The 17,568-nt window shown below is 33.3% G+C and overlaps 1 protein-coding gene across 1 annotated transcript; it reads left to right on the top strand.

Moving 5' to 3' along the window:
• Window positions 1-10,628: 10,628 nt before the first annotated feature.
• LOC132630454 (triacylglycerol lipase OBL1-like) lies at window positions 10,629-16,896 on the top strand. Its single transcript, XM_060346021.1, has 4 exons — window positions 10,629-10,811; window positions 10,923-10,956; window positions 15,155-15,786; window positions 16,454-16,896. The coding sequence occupies exons 1-4, from the start codon at window positions 10,680-10,682 to the stop codon at window positions 16,724-16,726; spliced, it is 1,071 nt and encodes a 356-aa protein (XP_060202004.1). The 5' UTR covers window positions 10,629-10,679; the 3' UTR covers window positions 16,727-16,896.
• Window positions 16,897-17,568: the final 672 nt, after the last annotated feature.

Below are 17,568 nucleotides of genomic sequence, written 5' to 3' on the forward strand. Positions count from 1 at the left end.
GAGCGTGTGTTGAAATTTTTTCAGCATGACTGATTCGATCTCGTGTTGCTTGAGGTCGTGTCTAGTGATGGATGCTTCGAAGATCGTTATGTGCTCCTCCGGATCCATGGTTCCATCATATTTAGGAATATCTCGTATTTTGAACATTTTTGGGATGAGCGCGGGAGTCGCACTTGGTTTGTACGGAATCTTTCTATATTTCCTCGCTCCCTGCCTCTTTTTGGATATGGGGAGCCCCAGGTATTTGGCTCATCCGGTCGTGGAACTCTTTTTTCTAACTTGGCAAGCCTTTCCAATTCTGCACTCTGTTTGACTGGTTCCGGCTCCATCTGTTTCGTGTCCACCTCGAGAGTCCCAGGCGCATTAAGGACCTCCGAGTTATTCGTAGGGCATTCAACCGGTGCTCCCCTGGACCCCGACCATGCGATTCATGAGCTTCTCCATACGTTTCATCATGGCGATGTTTGATTCCAGAACTGCTGCTAGTGTTATCTCCGATGGGAGGTCTTCCGTTTTATACATTCCTTCCTCCCTGGGGTGAGGGCACGTTTCTCTTTTTTCGGAATAACGTCTTCGAGAAAGTCTGTCGCTGCTTTCCGCCGACTGGTCAGAGTAGTTTTTCTTTGTTGGGGCTTCGATATGGGTTTCCTCTAGGGGTGGCGTTATTTCCTCCCTCTTTACTTGCGTTTCCAATTTCGGGTTGATTTTCTTGACAAAGCTCTGCTGGTTCCTCAGCTGCGAGCCTTGTGGGTCCCTCGTTCCTGCTGGAACACTGCTTCCTGACATGTTGCTAGCTGTTATAGGCATGATCAAACGTGTTTTTTCTCTTTTGTTTTTTCAAACAGAACAACTCCAGACCTAAGTAAGCCTTTTAAGGTTTTTCTGCTTTGGGTCAGGACGACACCACAATTGTATGTCCCCACAGACGGCGCCAAACTGTTTTTTGGTGAAATCGGACTTAACTAAAAAATCAGTTAAAGATTTGTTTTCTAAGGGTTTGAAGACAAGTAAGACGTATCTAACCCCGAGAACTCCTTTTACGAGCCTGGTAGATCGTGATATAGTTTATTGAATAACAAAAATAACATAGTATGATCAAAACAGATAAAAATGATCTGAAAGTTATGATTCCGGGTTTCTGCCCTGTTCTCTTAAGAATAGATTGATGTTTGCAAGAGTATTTGTTTACAAGAATGTGTATGGGAAAGAAGAAAATGCCTTTCTTTTCCCCTAGATTCCCTTATATAAGCCAAAACAAGACTTTTCTAACCCTAACGTTCGGGCGATGTGACGTGATTGTGGCTCAACGTACGCTTCTGCTATGACACACTGATCCAGGCCTGCGGACATGACCTGAGTTGGTAGGAGTGGAGGACAGCTGTGTAGATACCCCGAACTCTCCGAGTTCCCGGTTGCTGAGGCTCGCCCGGATATGCATTTTGTCCACAACACCTTCCTTCTTCCCTAAGCTAGGTCCATCTAAGCCACTCCTCCATTTTTCATAGTTCCCAAGGTTCAACTGACGTGACTTTTTTCGCCACCCCTACATATATACCTGTGATAGCGCTCTGACTGTTGACTGCTGATGTGACGGGAGTTGGTGAGAATGGGAACCAACTGGACAACCCCTATGGCTGGAATAGGTTCCTGGGTCCGGACACGCTTTTACCCCCATACAGTCATATTTCTATAGATAAATTGAACCTTTATCATTTATTTGTTAAAGAATTTTGAAAGCCAATATTGCTAATTACAGAATTTGACATACGATTTGCATTGGAACTATAGGGTGAGCCCCGAACGTTGAGCGTTGGGCGTTTGAGGCACACCTTTGATCGCTAAGACGTAAGCCTGACATAATAAAGTCTCACTCGTGAGCCTCAGGGCGTTTTGTGATGCCCTGCCCAGGGGCGAGCCCCAGACGGGTCACAAAATGACGTTTAAAACATTGTTTGGATATTGTATCTCCATTTTCAAATACTCAAGGTTGTAACTTCCCTGTTCTTAATTGGTTCTTTTCATGATCTATTATTTTAGTTATGAGATTCAATGAACTCTAATAGAGCTTTTAATTTCGGTTTTTCTTGTAATATTGATTTTTATCTCTGTCTTCTTACTTTTTCTCGCACAAACAAATACCGTCTTTTTGTACAGAAGCAATTTATATTTTGCCATCAAGAACAGTAATTAGTGGTGGTTTATCAACCTTACATAACTCTAGGTTCTGTTAGGTTTAAACGACAGAAAATTATGACAATTTGATACAACATTTATAACACGACAAAACTTGGGCAGACAAGCTAAAACATAGGGTGTGTTCAGTATGGATGTTTTCTGATTTTCTCATGTTCGTTTGGTCAAAATTTTTGAAAAATATTTTCTTTAAGAAAATAAGTTCCTTAAAAATGGGGAATATGACTTCCCTAATCAAAATAGGGAAAACAAGTCCACAATTGACATTTCACCAACCACCAAATAAATAAATAAAAATTGTTTGGCTTTTTATATCACCCCCGTCCTCCCGCCCCAACCACCCCACCCCCTCCAATTTTTTTTTTTTTTAAAAAGTTTTGCGAAGTTTTTTTAATTTTATTTTGGTTTTCTATGACTCCCCACCCCACCCCCTACCCCGTCCCCACCCGCACCCCTTACCCCATCCTGAATTTTTACTTCATATTTAATTTCACCTTTATAAAAATGAAAAGTTTGAGTGGTTAAATTTGGAGTGGGGTGGTGGTGGGGGTGGGGTGGGTGGTGGTGAGGGATAGTGGGTGGTGGTTGGGTGAATAAGAAAAAACTTCCCATTTTTTATAAAAGTAAGATAAAATATATGAAATAGAAAATTTGGGAGGGGTGGGTGAAGATGAAGTGCATTGGAGGGTAGTGGATGGGTGGGGGTGGGATTTGTTTGGGGGATGGGTGGTGGAGGGCGGGTGCTTGGGGTGGGTGGTGGCGGTGGGGGTGAGTGTGGGGGTTGGTGTGGTATGGGGTGGTGGAGTTGGGGTGGGGTTGGTGGGGCATGGGTGGTATTTTTCAAGAAAATATTTTCTACCAACCAACCGAACATGAGAAAATAAGTAAGAAATTCACTTATATTTCACTACCCAATCGAATATGAAAAAATAAGTAGAATTTCACTTATTTTCCAAGAAAACATTTTCCAGAAAAATATTTTACTTTGAAAAAACATTTTCCATACCAAAAACACCCATAATGTGTAAAATGTAATTAATTGCCACTTGAAGAAGAAAAAATCTAAGGAGTAAAAATATTTTACTTTGAAAAAGCATTTCCATACCAAACACACCCATAATGTGTAAAATATAATTAATTGCCGCTTGAAGAAGAAAAAATCTAAGGAGTAAAAATATTTTACTTTGAAAAAACATTTTCCATACCAAAACACCCATAATGTGTAAAATATAATTAATTGCCGCTTGAAGAAGAAAAAATCTGAGTAAAAATGTTTTACTTCGAAAAAACATTTTCCATACCAAACATACCCATAATGTGTAAAATGTAATTAATTGCCACTTGAAGAAGAAAAAATCTAAGGAGTAAAATTTTGACTATAACGTTGAAAGTTATTTTCGTGTGAATAATTATGTTAGGCCAGAACCCAACGACCAAAGGACGCTGTAACGTCTAAGAGGTTGATATAGAATAAACATCAGTGGTTTGAATAAGAAATTTTTCAGAAATATATAGCCAACACAAGATTTTGTATTCATGTAGTTATATTTTTAGTGTATACCTCTATAACCTACTTTCTTTTAACAACAGTGGTACATTTTCATACGGTATTTGTATATCTATATAAATAATATATAAATGCGTATAACACGTCACTAGTTACAGAGACGAACTTCTTATGCAATTTTTAGTTGTCATTCTTGTTCACAATCAGTTCAAACCTCCACCAAATGGCTGAGAGTGTAAAAATCTCTATCGATAATGCGAAGAAAATACCACTAGCAGTAGTTCAAATTGGAAACAATAATCATTCGTATTTCTTGCCCATAATTAATAAGAACATGCACGGTCCGGTCCACCCAAAGTGAAAAAAGGTGATAGAATAGGGCTTTAATTTTGTTTTAGTTTGGATTAAAAGTAGGAATGCTTCTCTGTCCACTTTTCTGGTAGCTATTATATTTTTCTTACTTAAACAGTTACACGGAAATATTTTATGACGAGTTACTGACAAGTTTATTTTGGTGGAATTCACAAAAAGCCAAAATTTAACTTCTATGATGAAAAAATAATCATTATCATGAAGTTCCAAAATTTACAGGTAAAACTCCAACATATTGTCTTGAAGTTTCACATTTAAATTTGAAATTCCACGACAAATGATTATTTTTAAAATAGTATTGAAATGTGATCAATGGACGCTATTTTTACGTTTACTTCTTAGTAATAGCTCAGATGTTTCTAAAGGCAAAATATATATTAAAGCTGAAATACTAGTCAACAAATACTCATGTACGATTTAATCACCCCGAACGCCATATTGAATTTCTGATTCAATATGCACCGTCCAAATTTTATGTCTAACAAAATATTTACCTACCTGGCTGTCTGCCCTATTAAATCTTGATTATCGCTTGCTTTGTGTCTGACTGTCTGCCAACTTAATATTTATTTTTAAACTAGATGAGTCATAGTGTAGAAACTATACAATCTTGACTTTTTCCATTCATTCAGCAAGAGAGAATATATATAGGATACAATTTTGAACCCTAGTGAAACAAGGAAACTAAGATCCTAGTGAAACAAGGAAACTAACCAATATATGGTAATTAGTGAAACAAGGAAACTAACCAATATCTGGTAATTAGTGAAACAAGGAAACTAACTAATATATGGTAATTATCTCCCTACAAATATGCTACCAAATAATATCAAATAATATAAAGATATTATACCGCAATACCCCCCTCAAGTTGGAGCATGGGAATAAAAAATGCCCAACTTGGAAAGCAAGAAGTCAAACTGAATTTTGCCGAGAGCTTTGGTAAAAATGTCTGCCAATTGTGAAGATGTTGAAACGTGTGACGGAGCAACAAGTACAAGAAATCAGGGGCTCATGATGATCCAATTCTTGCCATAGAGCATGTAATTTTCCGTAATATACGGACATTGACATGGTTTTGGTCTGTTCACATTTAGCCAGGGAAGACCGAAGCTGTTGAACTCGTGGTCCATTAGTCTGCGCGAACCTCCTTTTAAGGTGATCCCAAAAGGGTTTGACCTCCCTAAATTTTGACAAGGAAGATTTGACATAAGCATCAATGGTATTTGTGATCCAAGAGATTAACATTGCGTTAATTGCAGTCCAATCGGACTTTGTACAAGGAGGCTGCGGTTCAGTGATAGTGCTGTCCAAGAACTCAAATTTACGTCATGCCTCTAACGTTGTTTGTATGTCGGCTGCCCATTCATCAAAATTGTCGCCCTTGAAACGAGTAGGCGTGATATAGTCCCCGGGTCGGTCTTGAGGACCGAGAAAATAGGGAGAATTAGACTCAATTTTGGGTGGTGTGGAGGAGGTACGACGTCACCGGCCATGGAAATTTACGATGAAGAGAAGAAAAAACCGTGTGGCTCTGATACCATGTAGAAACTATACAATCTTGACTTGTTCCATTCATTCACCAAGAGAGAATATATATAGGATACAATCTTGAACCCTAGTGAAACAAGGAAACTAAGATCCTAGTGAAACAAGGAAACTAAGATCCTAGTAAAACAAGGAAACTAACCAATATATGGTAATTAGTGAAACAAGGAAACTAACCAATATATGGTAATTATCTCCCTACAAATATGCTACCAAATAATATAAAGATATTATACCGCAATACATAGCCCGTGCTAAGCTCGGGCCCAATATTTACATGTAAAAATTCCAATTTCTTCCTTTTGCGAAGGTTACTTTATAAAATTTCCAATTTCTTCTTTTTGTAAAGGTTACTATAGGGGTCGTTTGGTGCATGGTATAAGCTGGGATATCCCAGGTATAAATTTCTACCTTCTACCAAACAGAGTATAAAATGAAGTACAATCTTAAGGATGGGATATCCGACCTTATCGCACTAACCTTGGAATTATTTATCCCTTCTCCCAGATGGGATAAATTAGTTCCGAGATTATAATCCTGGGATAATTTAGTCTGTGTACCAAACGACCCAGAGCCATCATTTAATTAAACAGTCAAAACCTCTCTATAGCATTGTCGGGTTTGAAGAAGCGAAATCTTTTGGCTGCTATAACGAACGCCTGTTATACACCTATAACAACAATGACATTTAAATAATATTTAGTTCTTATAGGAAGAAAAGATGCATATATAAAATCTAATTTTTTATTTTTAATTGCCAAATTATAAACTTAATCACACTTTGTATAGCGAAGAAATATCTTTTAATGAGGAAATTAATATTCTTGTCATGAATTGTGTATTGATATATGAAAATATTTGGTTAAAATCTCTAGACCTATTATTCATAATCTTAGAGATTTATATATCTATAAAGATGATTAATCATTATATTGTCAAAAGAGTGTACTATTATAAAGACACAAGATTGAAATGTCTCATTTTACTTTCTTGTGTCTTTGATTATAAATGTTGTGTCTTTGATTATAAATTTTTATAATCAAAAGGCCGGAATAAATTTATATATGTATAAAGATGATTAATCATTATATTGTCAAAAGAGCGTACTATTATAAAGATACAAGATTTAAATGTCTCATTTTACTTTCTTGTGTCTTTGATTATAATCTTGTGTCTTTGATTATAAATCTTTATTATAATCAAAGAGCGTACTATTATAAAGATGATTGTTGCTGTTATAGGCAAAAAACTATTATTGATAGATAAAATATAACATAAAACATCGGTTCCAAAAAAACTATATATATATATATATATATATATATATATATATATATATATATATATATATATATATATATATATATATATATATATATATTACATAGGGGAGAGGGGATTACATTCGAACACTTACCAACAAGGTGAAAGTTCATGTAGCCAACCAACTGAGAAAACTTGATTGTTATAGAGAGGTTTGACTGTATAGAATGTTAATTGTGGGTTTGAGATTGTTTCGATGAAACAATTGACACAAAGTATCCCGAATCCATTCCCCTTTGACATAAAATGAAGGGACAGTTTTTAGAATTCTAGAAATTCTTCTTAGTATTTTTCAACTCAAAGTTTAAATCTTTTTCACTTCTATATGCTGAATTGAAGACCATGTGGAAAGAATGAACAACAACAATCATGAACTTCAGCCCTGAAAAAGATAAAGAGTTTCAAAACAACTGACATTCTAAAAGATTAAATTATTCCATAATTCTGCAAAATCTACTAATTTTCCCTTGCTTCCGAATGACAAAACAACAAAAAAAATATTCTTTGACTGTTGTTTTCTTCTTCTAAATTTGTTAAATCAATAACATTGAGGACCTGCGTACTGCGCATTAGCTAGGAGGTGAGATTTACCAAAATGCCATTATTTCTGAATTTACAAAAATGCCCTTGGACAACCATATAGTAGAAATTCTCCCTGAAAGAAACAGACTACTCAATCAGATAACAAGACCATATAAGTTTCGGAGAAGAAAAGGGGTCTATCAAATACAAATACTTTGTTGCGCTATACTACCATAATTATGAAGTTATTTTACGTATGGTCATTAAACTTTATTAGAAATCTAATTCTGCCAAAATATTCTAAAATATACATGTATTTTTTTTTTCTCATTTAATGTTCAGCATCCGCTTTGAGGCCCGACTAGTTTTGATTCACTTCTGGAATCTCACTTTGTAAAAATTCTCTATAAAATGTAATTTCATATTCAATGTTCGAACTCGAAACCTCTGAATCTGATTAAGAATGAATGAATACTTATTATTTTACAACCGTCTTAAATGGTCTACACTTGTAATTATATCCTCTAAAGAGTTTTAGGAATTAGTTTTAATCGGTTCCATTTTTACCTAAAGAGGATTATATTGGGATGCATTCTTTCCCCTAATTAAGATAAGGTAAAATAAGGGGTGAAAAGTAAAAACTTGTCAATCACTCTAAATTATCATGAATATATTTGAGTGTGACGCGTCAACCACCACGAAGATGGAGCACTAGTTGAGTTTCTTTGAAATGCTACATTATGACCAAATCACTTAAAATTAGTTTTAAAAAAGTGGTCAATCTATATATTATTAACCAAACCATTTTAGCTTGATTAAAACCAGATTGCGCCGCCGCCCGTGCCTATATGTGACAGAAAATATACTTGACAGCATATAAACGATTTTTATATTTACAATCAGATAATGACTTTAAAGATAATTATCCACAATAAGTAAAATTAGTAATTTGAAGAATATAAGCTAAGGCTGAACAACGATTTTCTACAATAGGCTAAATTACTATAGTGAAGAAAATAAGTATTCTATGTTGTCAATGCATACTAATACGAGTTAAAGCAATAGAAAATCTTCAAACACGATAATTGAGATTAGCATTTTATAGCTACTTTTCTTCCAGTTGTACATCCGAGTTATTTGTATTTTCTCGAGTTGAATTGAACAAAATGAAGGAAAAAGTGTTTATTTTAGAGAGGCTAAGTGTTAGACTAAGCTTTAAGGAAAAAGTAGTAATGTTTTGGAGTAGTACCAATTATTTTTATGAAACGGAATAAAGTAGTTATTCCCGTTAGCACTTTTGAAACCTCAATCGTCGAGCATAAATTGGTGTTTTAATACTGGCAAAAGTTTTTTCAAATTAATTAGTCAAACAGAAAACACAACGCGCTAAAAGTACTTTTTCGAAAAGCACCTTTCAAAATATTCCCTCCGGTCGATATCATATGGTATTTTTAGCTTATATATTTAGTTCAAAATAAATATTTTGTTACATAATTAAGAAGATATAATTTTTTTTCTTCCAAATGTACCCTTATTTAGATAAGTGAGTTTTTACATAACCAAGATATCATATTAAATATGTATCATTTAATTAAAGGTAATTTAGCGGATACACCTCGATGTGAATATATTTCTTAAGGGAATTTTAAGACCAAAGACAAAGTAAGACACCGTGTACTTGGAATTTATTTACGTGAACTCAAACTTTGACAAGTGACAATCTTATATTTTAAAGACATAAGGTAGATTATTTATATAATCATCAATTAGTTTACAAATATATCCAATAGGATAAAACGTGTTTCTTAATTGAAAATGTGAGCTCACTAAAACCCTCATATAACTATATAAATATAGACATATTTTGTGAACATCATCATCTAAAAATAAACATCATCATCTAAAAACTTTTCATACACATTTCTTCTAAGTTATAATGTCTAACAAGGAAGAATTCTGCAAAGGTTACTTTGAGTTAAAGCCACAAGAGGCTAGTTGCTTTGATTTTATTCGTATTTTATATTCTAGTGAATTCGATAAAAGAAATTTCTGTGATGTATCGGACGGTGTAGAGAGGATAGGAGGTTTTCGACGGCGATGGCTTATATTTATCTCTGTGGTCATGCAGAGATTCTTGTTTTGGTTTAGGAAACCTATGGATAGTTTAGGTTATATGGTTGGGTTGTTGCTGAATTATCCTTCTTTCAATGGTGGATTTCTTCAGCTTTTGTTGAATATATTACAAGGTTTATTATTTTCGGTTCTCTCTTTTTCTTCTCATTATTATTAGGAGTTAATTTTTGAGTATACAGGAAACAACATCTCTACCTCCCATAATAGGGGTTATAAGATCCGCTACACTATCCTCCGCAGACCTCACACTATGTGAAATTTCACTTAGTATGTTGTTGTTGCTGCTTGCAGTATTAGGAGTTAATTTTTGAAATGATCACTGCTGAAAAAAAAAAAAAGAGAGGGAAATTTCAACAAATATGTTCGATGGATCCGTTGGAAATTGGCTTGTCGCAAAACATTTTTTGATGTATTTTCCGCTGAAAATTCCATATTTTCAACAGTATCCCTAGCTATGAGAATGTCCCTTGAAAATTCGCATTTTCTTAGTGGTGTGCCATTCAGCTTAATTAAGCTAATTATGAAGTAATGTCACTTTCTTTTTGCCACTATGGAATCATCCTAGTTAATCCAATCCTACCAAAGAAATTATTTCAGTCCGGTGCTGGAAATATGACAGGGCATGAATATCGTCCTTTAAACTTTTTGAATTTCTCAAATAGTCATTCAACTTATGATTTTTTTTTGCAAAGTCTTTTTTAGTCTCTTAAATAAATTTCGCGCCGAATCAACAACGTTTACTCGATAAATATTTTCTTTCACCAGATGGAAGCCAATATTCTTTTTTAGAAGGGACGAATTAGAGCATAGTTTTAAACTTTGATAGTTAATTAAAAAATGTCACAATAATCCTACAAGAAAAAAAAAAGGCCAAATTGAAATATTACGAAACAAGTTAAGTTGAACCATGACAATGTCATAATTACTTAATTTTTTGTTACATAAATTGTGCAAATAACATTGATATTATAAAATTTTGATATTGTCAGTATAAATAAGTAAAGTATTTTGTATTGTAGGAAAAGCAGTAAGGCCGGAAAAGTCATCGGAGAAGTTCAGGTCGTTGATCGGAAACCTTGATATGAGAGTGGACTTAGACAGAACAATAAAGATGGGAGACAGAAGCTATAGTCCACACGTGTCAATCATGGCTGCTAAATTATCGTATGAAAATGAAGCCCTTAATAAAACAGTGATCCAACATCATTGGCAGGTAATTAATTACTTTGCAATTTTAAGCAATCTTCCCTTCATTGATAAGAAAAGTTTTGAAGTTTATTTCTACTGATAAAATATGTACAAATTGTATTAATGTTATATGCAGATGCATTTCTTGGGGCTACAGAACTTCTGGAATGGTAAGTTGATTTTTGTCTCTTCAATTCATTTGACATAGTTTGAATCTGCATGGAGTTTAAGAAAGAATAATTTTCTAAAACCTGTGATCTTAATAAGATGTATTATTTGTGTTGCTATAAATTTTTTTGAAATTTATTGCCTAAAACAAGATATAACGTTTTGCATTATGTTGTTATAAACGCATATCATTAAGGGTAAAGCATATAAAAGATACTACTCTCAAATATAACAAAAGGTCTTTTTGACTAAAATAGAAAGGGTGTCATATAAATTGAAATGAAAAGAGTAATCAATATAGTATCACAAATAGAACAACATTGACAATCTGTACACAAGGGGTGTACATGGACCGGGTTGGTTTGAATTTTTTAAACACCAAACCAAACCAATTACGTCGGGTTTTAAAATTTATAAATCAAACCAAACGAATAAAATTTGGATTTTTCAACCTCGGGTTTTCTCATGTTATTCGATTTTCTCGTTTTTTTTTTCCGGAATAGTCTTGATACAAAACATATACAAAACCTCGGAGTAACTTTTACTTCAAATATTTCTTTAGTCCTAATAAGATACAACTATATAATTAAGGTGTTTCTTAAGAAAATAACACAAAGCGTGAGAAGAGTGATGACATTGTATTAAAATATTCAACAAAAGCTAATAAAATCAGTTAAAATAAATATTGCTAATTAACAAATCATAAAGAAAATGACCATAATCTAAAAATACTAAGTCATGCTAAAATAAGTATGGCTAATAAGTATTAATTACATGACAAAGAAAAAAAAACTTAAGTTATGTATTTTCACTCTCTAAATCAACTATGCAAAACTAAAGAATAAATATCCAACATTATTGTCATTCCTAGTGGTAATTGAATTTCTTTTGTTAGCATTAGTGTTGAGTTAGTTTTGGTTTGGACTTTATTTGAGTTACTAAGATCCATAGGATATATTTATTGTCATTTAAAATTCTAAGTTTAAACTTGAATAATATGATAATACATAAAAAATTACGAAAAAAATTAAGAAATATTTATAAATTACATTACAAATAAATAAATATGTTTATGTATAAAATATTTTAAAAATTGAATACATGTAATATCGGCTTGGTTTGGTTCGGTTTGACTTTTTTTTTTTTACTAAACTAATCCAATTATGGTCGGGTTTTTTTTCCAACATCAAATCAAGTTAAACCAAACCACTAGTCAATTTTTTTTTCTTAGTTTATCGATTTGGTGCGATTTATCGGTTTACATTGTACACCCCTACTGTACACTATATATCAGTGTATATATTTAATCCTTTCTCAAATTTATCGAACTCTTATCGACCGTGGCTTGATTCAATTAAAAGATCATAATCAAAATAACTATAAACAACATTTTTGCTTTAGTATATATACTTCAATATGGGATCAGTTATAAGTTAGCCAAAGTTATGACAGACAGAGTTAAGTATTTAATTTCCAGAAGTCCTTTCACTTGACAGAGTTATGACAGAGGCGAATGTAAAGTATCGGGTTCAATGCAGAGTAGAGTTTATGCAAAAAAAAAATTCATAAAATTACGGTAAATAGTAGATCAATGCGAAAAACCTTAAAGATTGAATCTCTAAGGCTTAGACCCTGGAACTGTCTTCGGTTATGAATTTCAACAAACGTAAAATGCAGATAGGTTGACCGGTTCAAGCTAATTATAGAATTAATATATAGTAGATTCCAGTACATCCTCTAAGTGCTTTACAATTTTCCAGCTATACTTATCTCTTAATAATTAAGTAATTAACTATACTTATGAAAATAGTGCTAATCTTTGACTTTAGCGTTTTTTTTTTTTTTTAATAAAAATCCACTAGGCTTTTGGCCTAGGGCTAATTTTATAAATTTTATCAAAAAATCCAGAAGTTTGTACAACTCTAGCCAAAAGGCTAATGAAAATACAAAATTTAAACTAATGATCAAATTAAGACTTATAACTTGTCTTAATTTGATATTACAAATTGTTAAAAAATTACTAATAGAATGAAATTTGAAATAATTGCTCCATAAAGAACTTCTGTTTCTATATCTCACATGCTCTATATTTGGCCCTCTATATGCACCAAGGCAGTACATTTTCTAACTAATGACCAGTTCTCAGTAGGATGAGCATCCCGGGGTGCTAATACCACCAACTAAGAAACAACCACTAAATAGAAACTGTATGCCCATGTGTACTCAAGAGGTCTGTTGTGTTCCATGTGCTCAATCATTAGGAGCAGTAATTCCACTTCATGTCATTTGTCAAAAGTGCCTCCAACCAGTTGCAATTTATGCTGGTAAAACTTCTCAACATCCTGATTACACTGTGTTTCGCTGCTTGTTGGTATTCCTTCAGTGTGGTTGTTCTGTGGTACCTGTTGAATTAAAATCCTCCATTTATGTTAGTTTGTGTACCTGCAACCATTAGCAAACAGTTAGTGTAAACCAAATCCTTCACATTTTCCTCCCAAAGGATTTGAGTGTGAGGACCTCCTTTTCTCCCACCTTCCCCCTATATTCAGTCTCCTTAACATGATCTAATTCTTAGACAGAGCAGCTGTAATTTGTCACTGTTCACAATTCTTTTACAGTGGCTCTCCATGTCATGAAAGGAATTGAATTGTATGTCCCCTGTGTCCAAAGCTAAATTAGCCAAGTGATCTGCTAATTTGTTTCCTTCCCTATAAATATGCTCTATCACCACCACTTTTTCCTCACTTATTCTCCAAATTTCTTCCACCATAGTAATGATTTGCCAAGGAATTTCCCATGTCCTTTGAATAGAGTTCTTCAGCAAAAGTGAATCTGTCTCTATCCTTATTTGATTCCATTGACTGTCTTTTAAATAGCCGAGAGCCTGTAAAATGGCTAGGGCCTCTGCCTCGGTGTTGGTGCTTTGAAGATCCTCTATTTCTCTGGCCTGTGCTTGTATCACATCTCCCCTTTCATCCCTTACACAAAAGGCCCATGAACTCCTACCCGGGTTTCCTCTTGAGGCTCCATCAGTATTGACTTTTATCCATCCAATATCTGGAGTTCTCCAAGTCACTGGTGTTACTCTTATCTTTGGAGAATATCTCTGTAATGCCTCAACAATCACACTCCAATTATATGGTGCATACCTAAAATTTCTCCTTCTCACCTTCATGAATTGAATCAAAGTATACATCACCTGGTAAATGAGTTTTGTGATTGACACCTTCCCTTCATGTCTCATAGTGTTTCTCCTCTTCCAGAGTTCTCAAATAATAATAGCAGGGGCAGCTTGGTTGATGCATTTGGCATGTAGTCTACTAGGCATATCCCACCATCTGTTAATCGTTTTGATCTTTTACTAGCTTCTTCTTCGGTTGATTTCACTTTATTACTTTTTATTTATTTGTTAGGCTATTTACATCATTAACTAGTGAAATATTAGTCCTTTTAACACATTTAAAGCATCAAAATGATATTAAACCTAATGTCATACTTTGATAGAATTCTTTTTATTTATTTGTTAGGCTGTTTACATCATTAATTAGTGAAATATTAGTCCTTTTAACACATTTAAAGCATCAAAATGATATCAAACCTAACGTCATACTTTGATAGAATTTAAACTTGCGTCAAGACGTCACCGTTGATTTACCAACAGAGAATTGCACATCCCTTATTCAATTCTCCAATTCAATATAGTTTTTGACTTTTTTTTTTTCTAAAATAAAGCTGAAATCGAATACAAATTTATTTCTTCTGCCTCATTATCTTTACCCCAATTTTATAATCTAATTGAACAGTAGATAGAGCAATAGTGGAAAAATAAACTTATAGACATGGATAATATTTAGAATTTTTTTTATTAGTGTGTTTTAGCCTATGGTAAGTTGTAACACGTGACCTGCCTTTTTTTCTTTCTAGGTTAGTAATCTAGCTACACATATACTTATAATTATATTTTAAGTGGCTTGATAATGTAAAAAATCATTTAATCTAGCTACACATATACTTATAATTATATTTTAAGTGGCTTGATAATGTAAAAAATCATTTACACTGTCATTGTATACAATGGCAGAGCTATGTATGGTGAAAGGGTTCAATTGAATCCCTTTCGCCGGAAAATTGTACTCGTATATAGGTTAAAAGAAAAGTTATGTATATATATAACCTGGTGAATCCCCTTTTGTTTTGCAGCTTACGAGGAGCAATATTCTACCCAAGCCACAATGTTTCAAGACAAAACTGACGATCCAAACTTAATTGTGGTAGCATTTAGAGGGACAGGTCCATTTTATGCAAATGCATGGATTTCAGATATAGACCTATCATGGTATGATCTTGAAGGGATGGGTAAAATTCATGCAGGGTTCATGAAAGCCCTAGGGTTGCAAAAACCCATAGGCTGGCCCAAAGACATTATTAATCAAGAAGCCCAAGAACAAAATAATACTACTAAGCAATTTGCATATTACAAAATCAGAGAAGATTTGAAGAAAATATTGAGCAAAAGTGAGAAAGCAAAGTTCATAGTGACAGGACATAGCTTAGGTGGTGCATTAGCAATTTTATTTGCATCTGTGTTAATTTTGCATGAAGAGGAGTGGCTATTGGATAAACTTGAAGGGATTTATACATTTGGACAACCTAGGGTTGGAGATGAACAATTTGGGAATTTCATGATGGAGAAATTGAAGAAGTTTGATGTGAAGTATTTTAGGTATGTTTATTGCAATGATATGGTGCCAAGATTGCCCTATGATGACAAAACTCTCTTCTTCAAGCACTTTGGATCATGTCTATACTACAATAGCCTCTACAAAGGCAAGGTAAACTTTCTAGTCTCTCTACTAACTTTAAAGGACATGTCATGCTATATGATCTATTTCGGTCTGTAACGGATCTAGAATTTTAAGATAGTGTAAGTGGTGTATCATTACATTCGCTATTCTTACATTATCGATTTCAATTAGTAACGAATCTAAGATTTCAAGATAATTTGGGGATAGAGCACCATTACATTCACTATGCATTCAGATGCATACTTATATAAAATGTCTTCTACCATCACGAAAAGAGTAGTAGTGGGTATCTAATCACGGGGGATCAACATATTTCGTTTTAGCATTAATTCAAACACCAACTTTTTCATTTCAAAAAAAGGATTTTACATATTCAAAAGCTGCATAAAAAATATTAAATCGTATCATAATAGCTAAAATTAGAGGGGGAAATCGCTCCTATTTGACTCATCGGATAATAAATAATGTCATTTTTTCCCAAATGAAGGGAATTATCTTTCGTACTCTTTGATTTTGTATATATAGTTCGAGCAGAAAGACTATATATGCCACTTTGGTCTCCCATTAGATTAGAGACACATTTATCAATATCATTGATTAGGAGATTAAACAAGTTCATCAGTCTTAATTAAATTTCAGTTATTTATGGGGTTAGTTCCAATTCAACAAAGTCTTAAGTTGTTACTAATTGCAGGTTTTGGAGGAAGAACCAAACAAGAATTACTTCTCACTGCTATGGGTTTTACCAAAGGTGTTGAATGCAGCTTTTGAGCTGATTAGGAGTTTCATTCTCCCTTGGATTAAAGGAAGTGATTACAAACAAAGCTGGTTTGAGATAATATTTAGGATGGTTGGATTAGTAATCCCGGGACTGTCAGCTCATGGTCCAGTAGATTATGTTAATCTTACTCGTTTAGGATCCACCCTTCATCTTCCTCAATCACAAGATGGACTTAAACACGATTAACTTACAAATGAATTTGCTCTATTTCACTCAGTTAGGGTGAAAATACCCTCAAGCCATATATAAAGTGTGATATTTGGGGTAGCCATTTAGCTTTAGCAAATTAATATTGATTGTATCAGCCAATAAAAGAGAATCATATTGATTGTGACATGAATTTACTACTATATATAAGGGGTAATGTAATGAGTTTGTAGTACTTAGTTACATTATAACTATTTGGTTGGCCCAACCAAATTAGTTTGGTCTTTCAAATTGTCGCTATTTATTACTTCATGTATGAAAGTATATTCTAATAAATCAAGATACTTTGAAACCCTTTTTGATAGCATATCTTTTTTTCATGTCTTATTTTTGCCCATACTTTATTCCATTTTTACTTCGGTTGACATAATCAATTTGGTCAATATAATCAATTTTGAGCCCTTTAAAAATGCTAAAAAATTTGTCAATGGTGATGATGTTATCTAATAAAAATAACTATGCACAAAGATAATCTAAAATTGTGATGATAATAACTTTGAAGAACACATTTGGTACCGGAAGAGTACTATATCGATCAAATTTTCTTTAGTAATTCTTAAATTACCATTAAACTTCTCTTGATCTTATTTTTAGTAAAAAAAAAAAAAACTTTTTTCTGAAAATATAAAGTTAGATTTAATGATTTAACACAATTATACAATGGAAAATAAATTTTAAAACTTTTTAAAAATTAATAGAGTAAAATCTTGGAAAATAAAAGAAAAAGAAACTTTAAATTGTATTCAATTTGCTTAATTTAAGTGGAATAGAAAAGATGCTTATAATCGCATCTTTCTTTTCTTGCAAACAATTTAATTTGT

The sequence above is a fragment of the Lycium barbarum genome, chromosome 1 (genome assembly GCF_019175385.1).
Source record: "Lycium barbarum isolate Lr01 chromosome 1, ASM1917538v2, whole genome shotgun sequence".
NCBI lineage: Eukaryota > Viridiplantae > Streptophyta > Magnoliopsida > Solanales > Solanaceae > Lycium > Lycium barbarum.

Coding starts and splice junctions, on each gene's coding strand:
- LOC132630454 (XM_060346021.1), top strand. CDS start 10,680: ATGAGAGTGGACTTAGACAGAACAATAAAGATGGGAGACAGAAGCTAT. Junction 10,812..10,922: donor TGATCCAACATCATTGGCAG/GTAATTAATTAC, acceptor TGTTATATGCAG/ATGCATTTCTTGGGGCTACA. Junction 15,787..16,453: donor ATAGCCTCTACAAAGGCAAG/GTAAACTTTCTA, acceptor TACTAATTGCAG/GTTTTGGAGGAAGAACCAAA.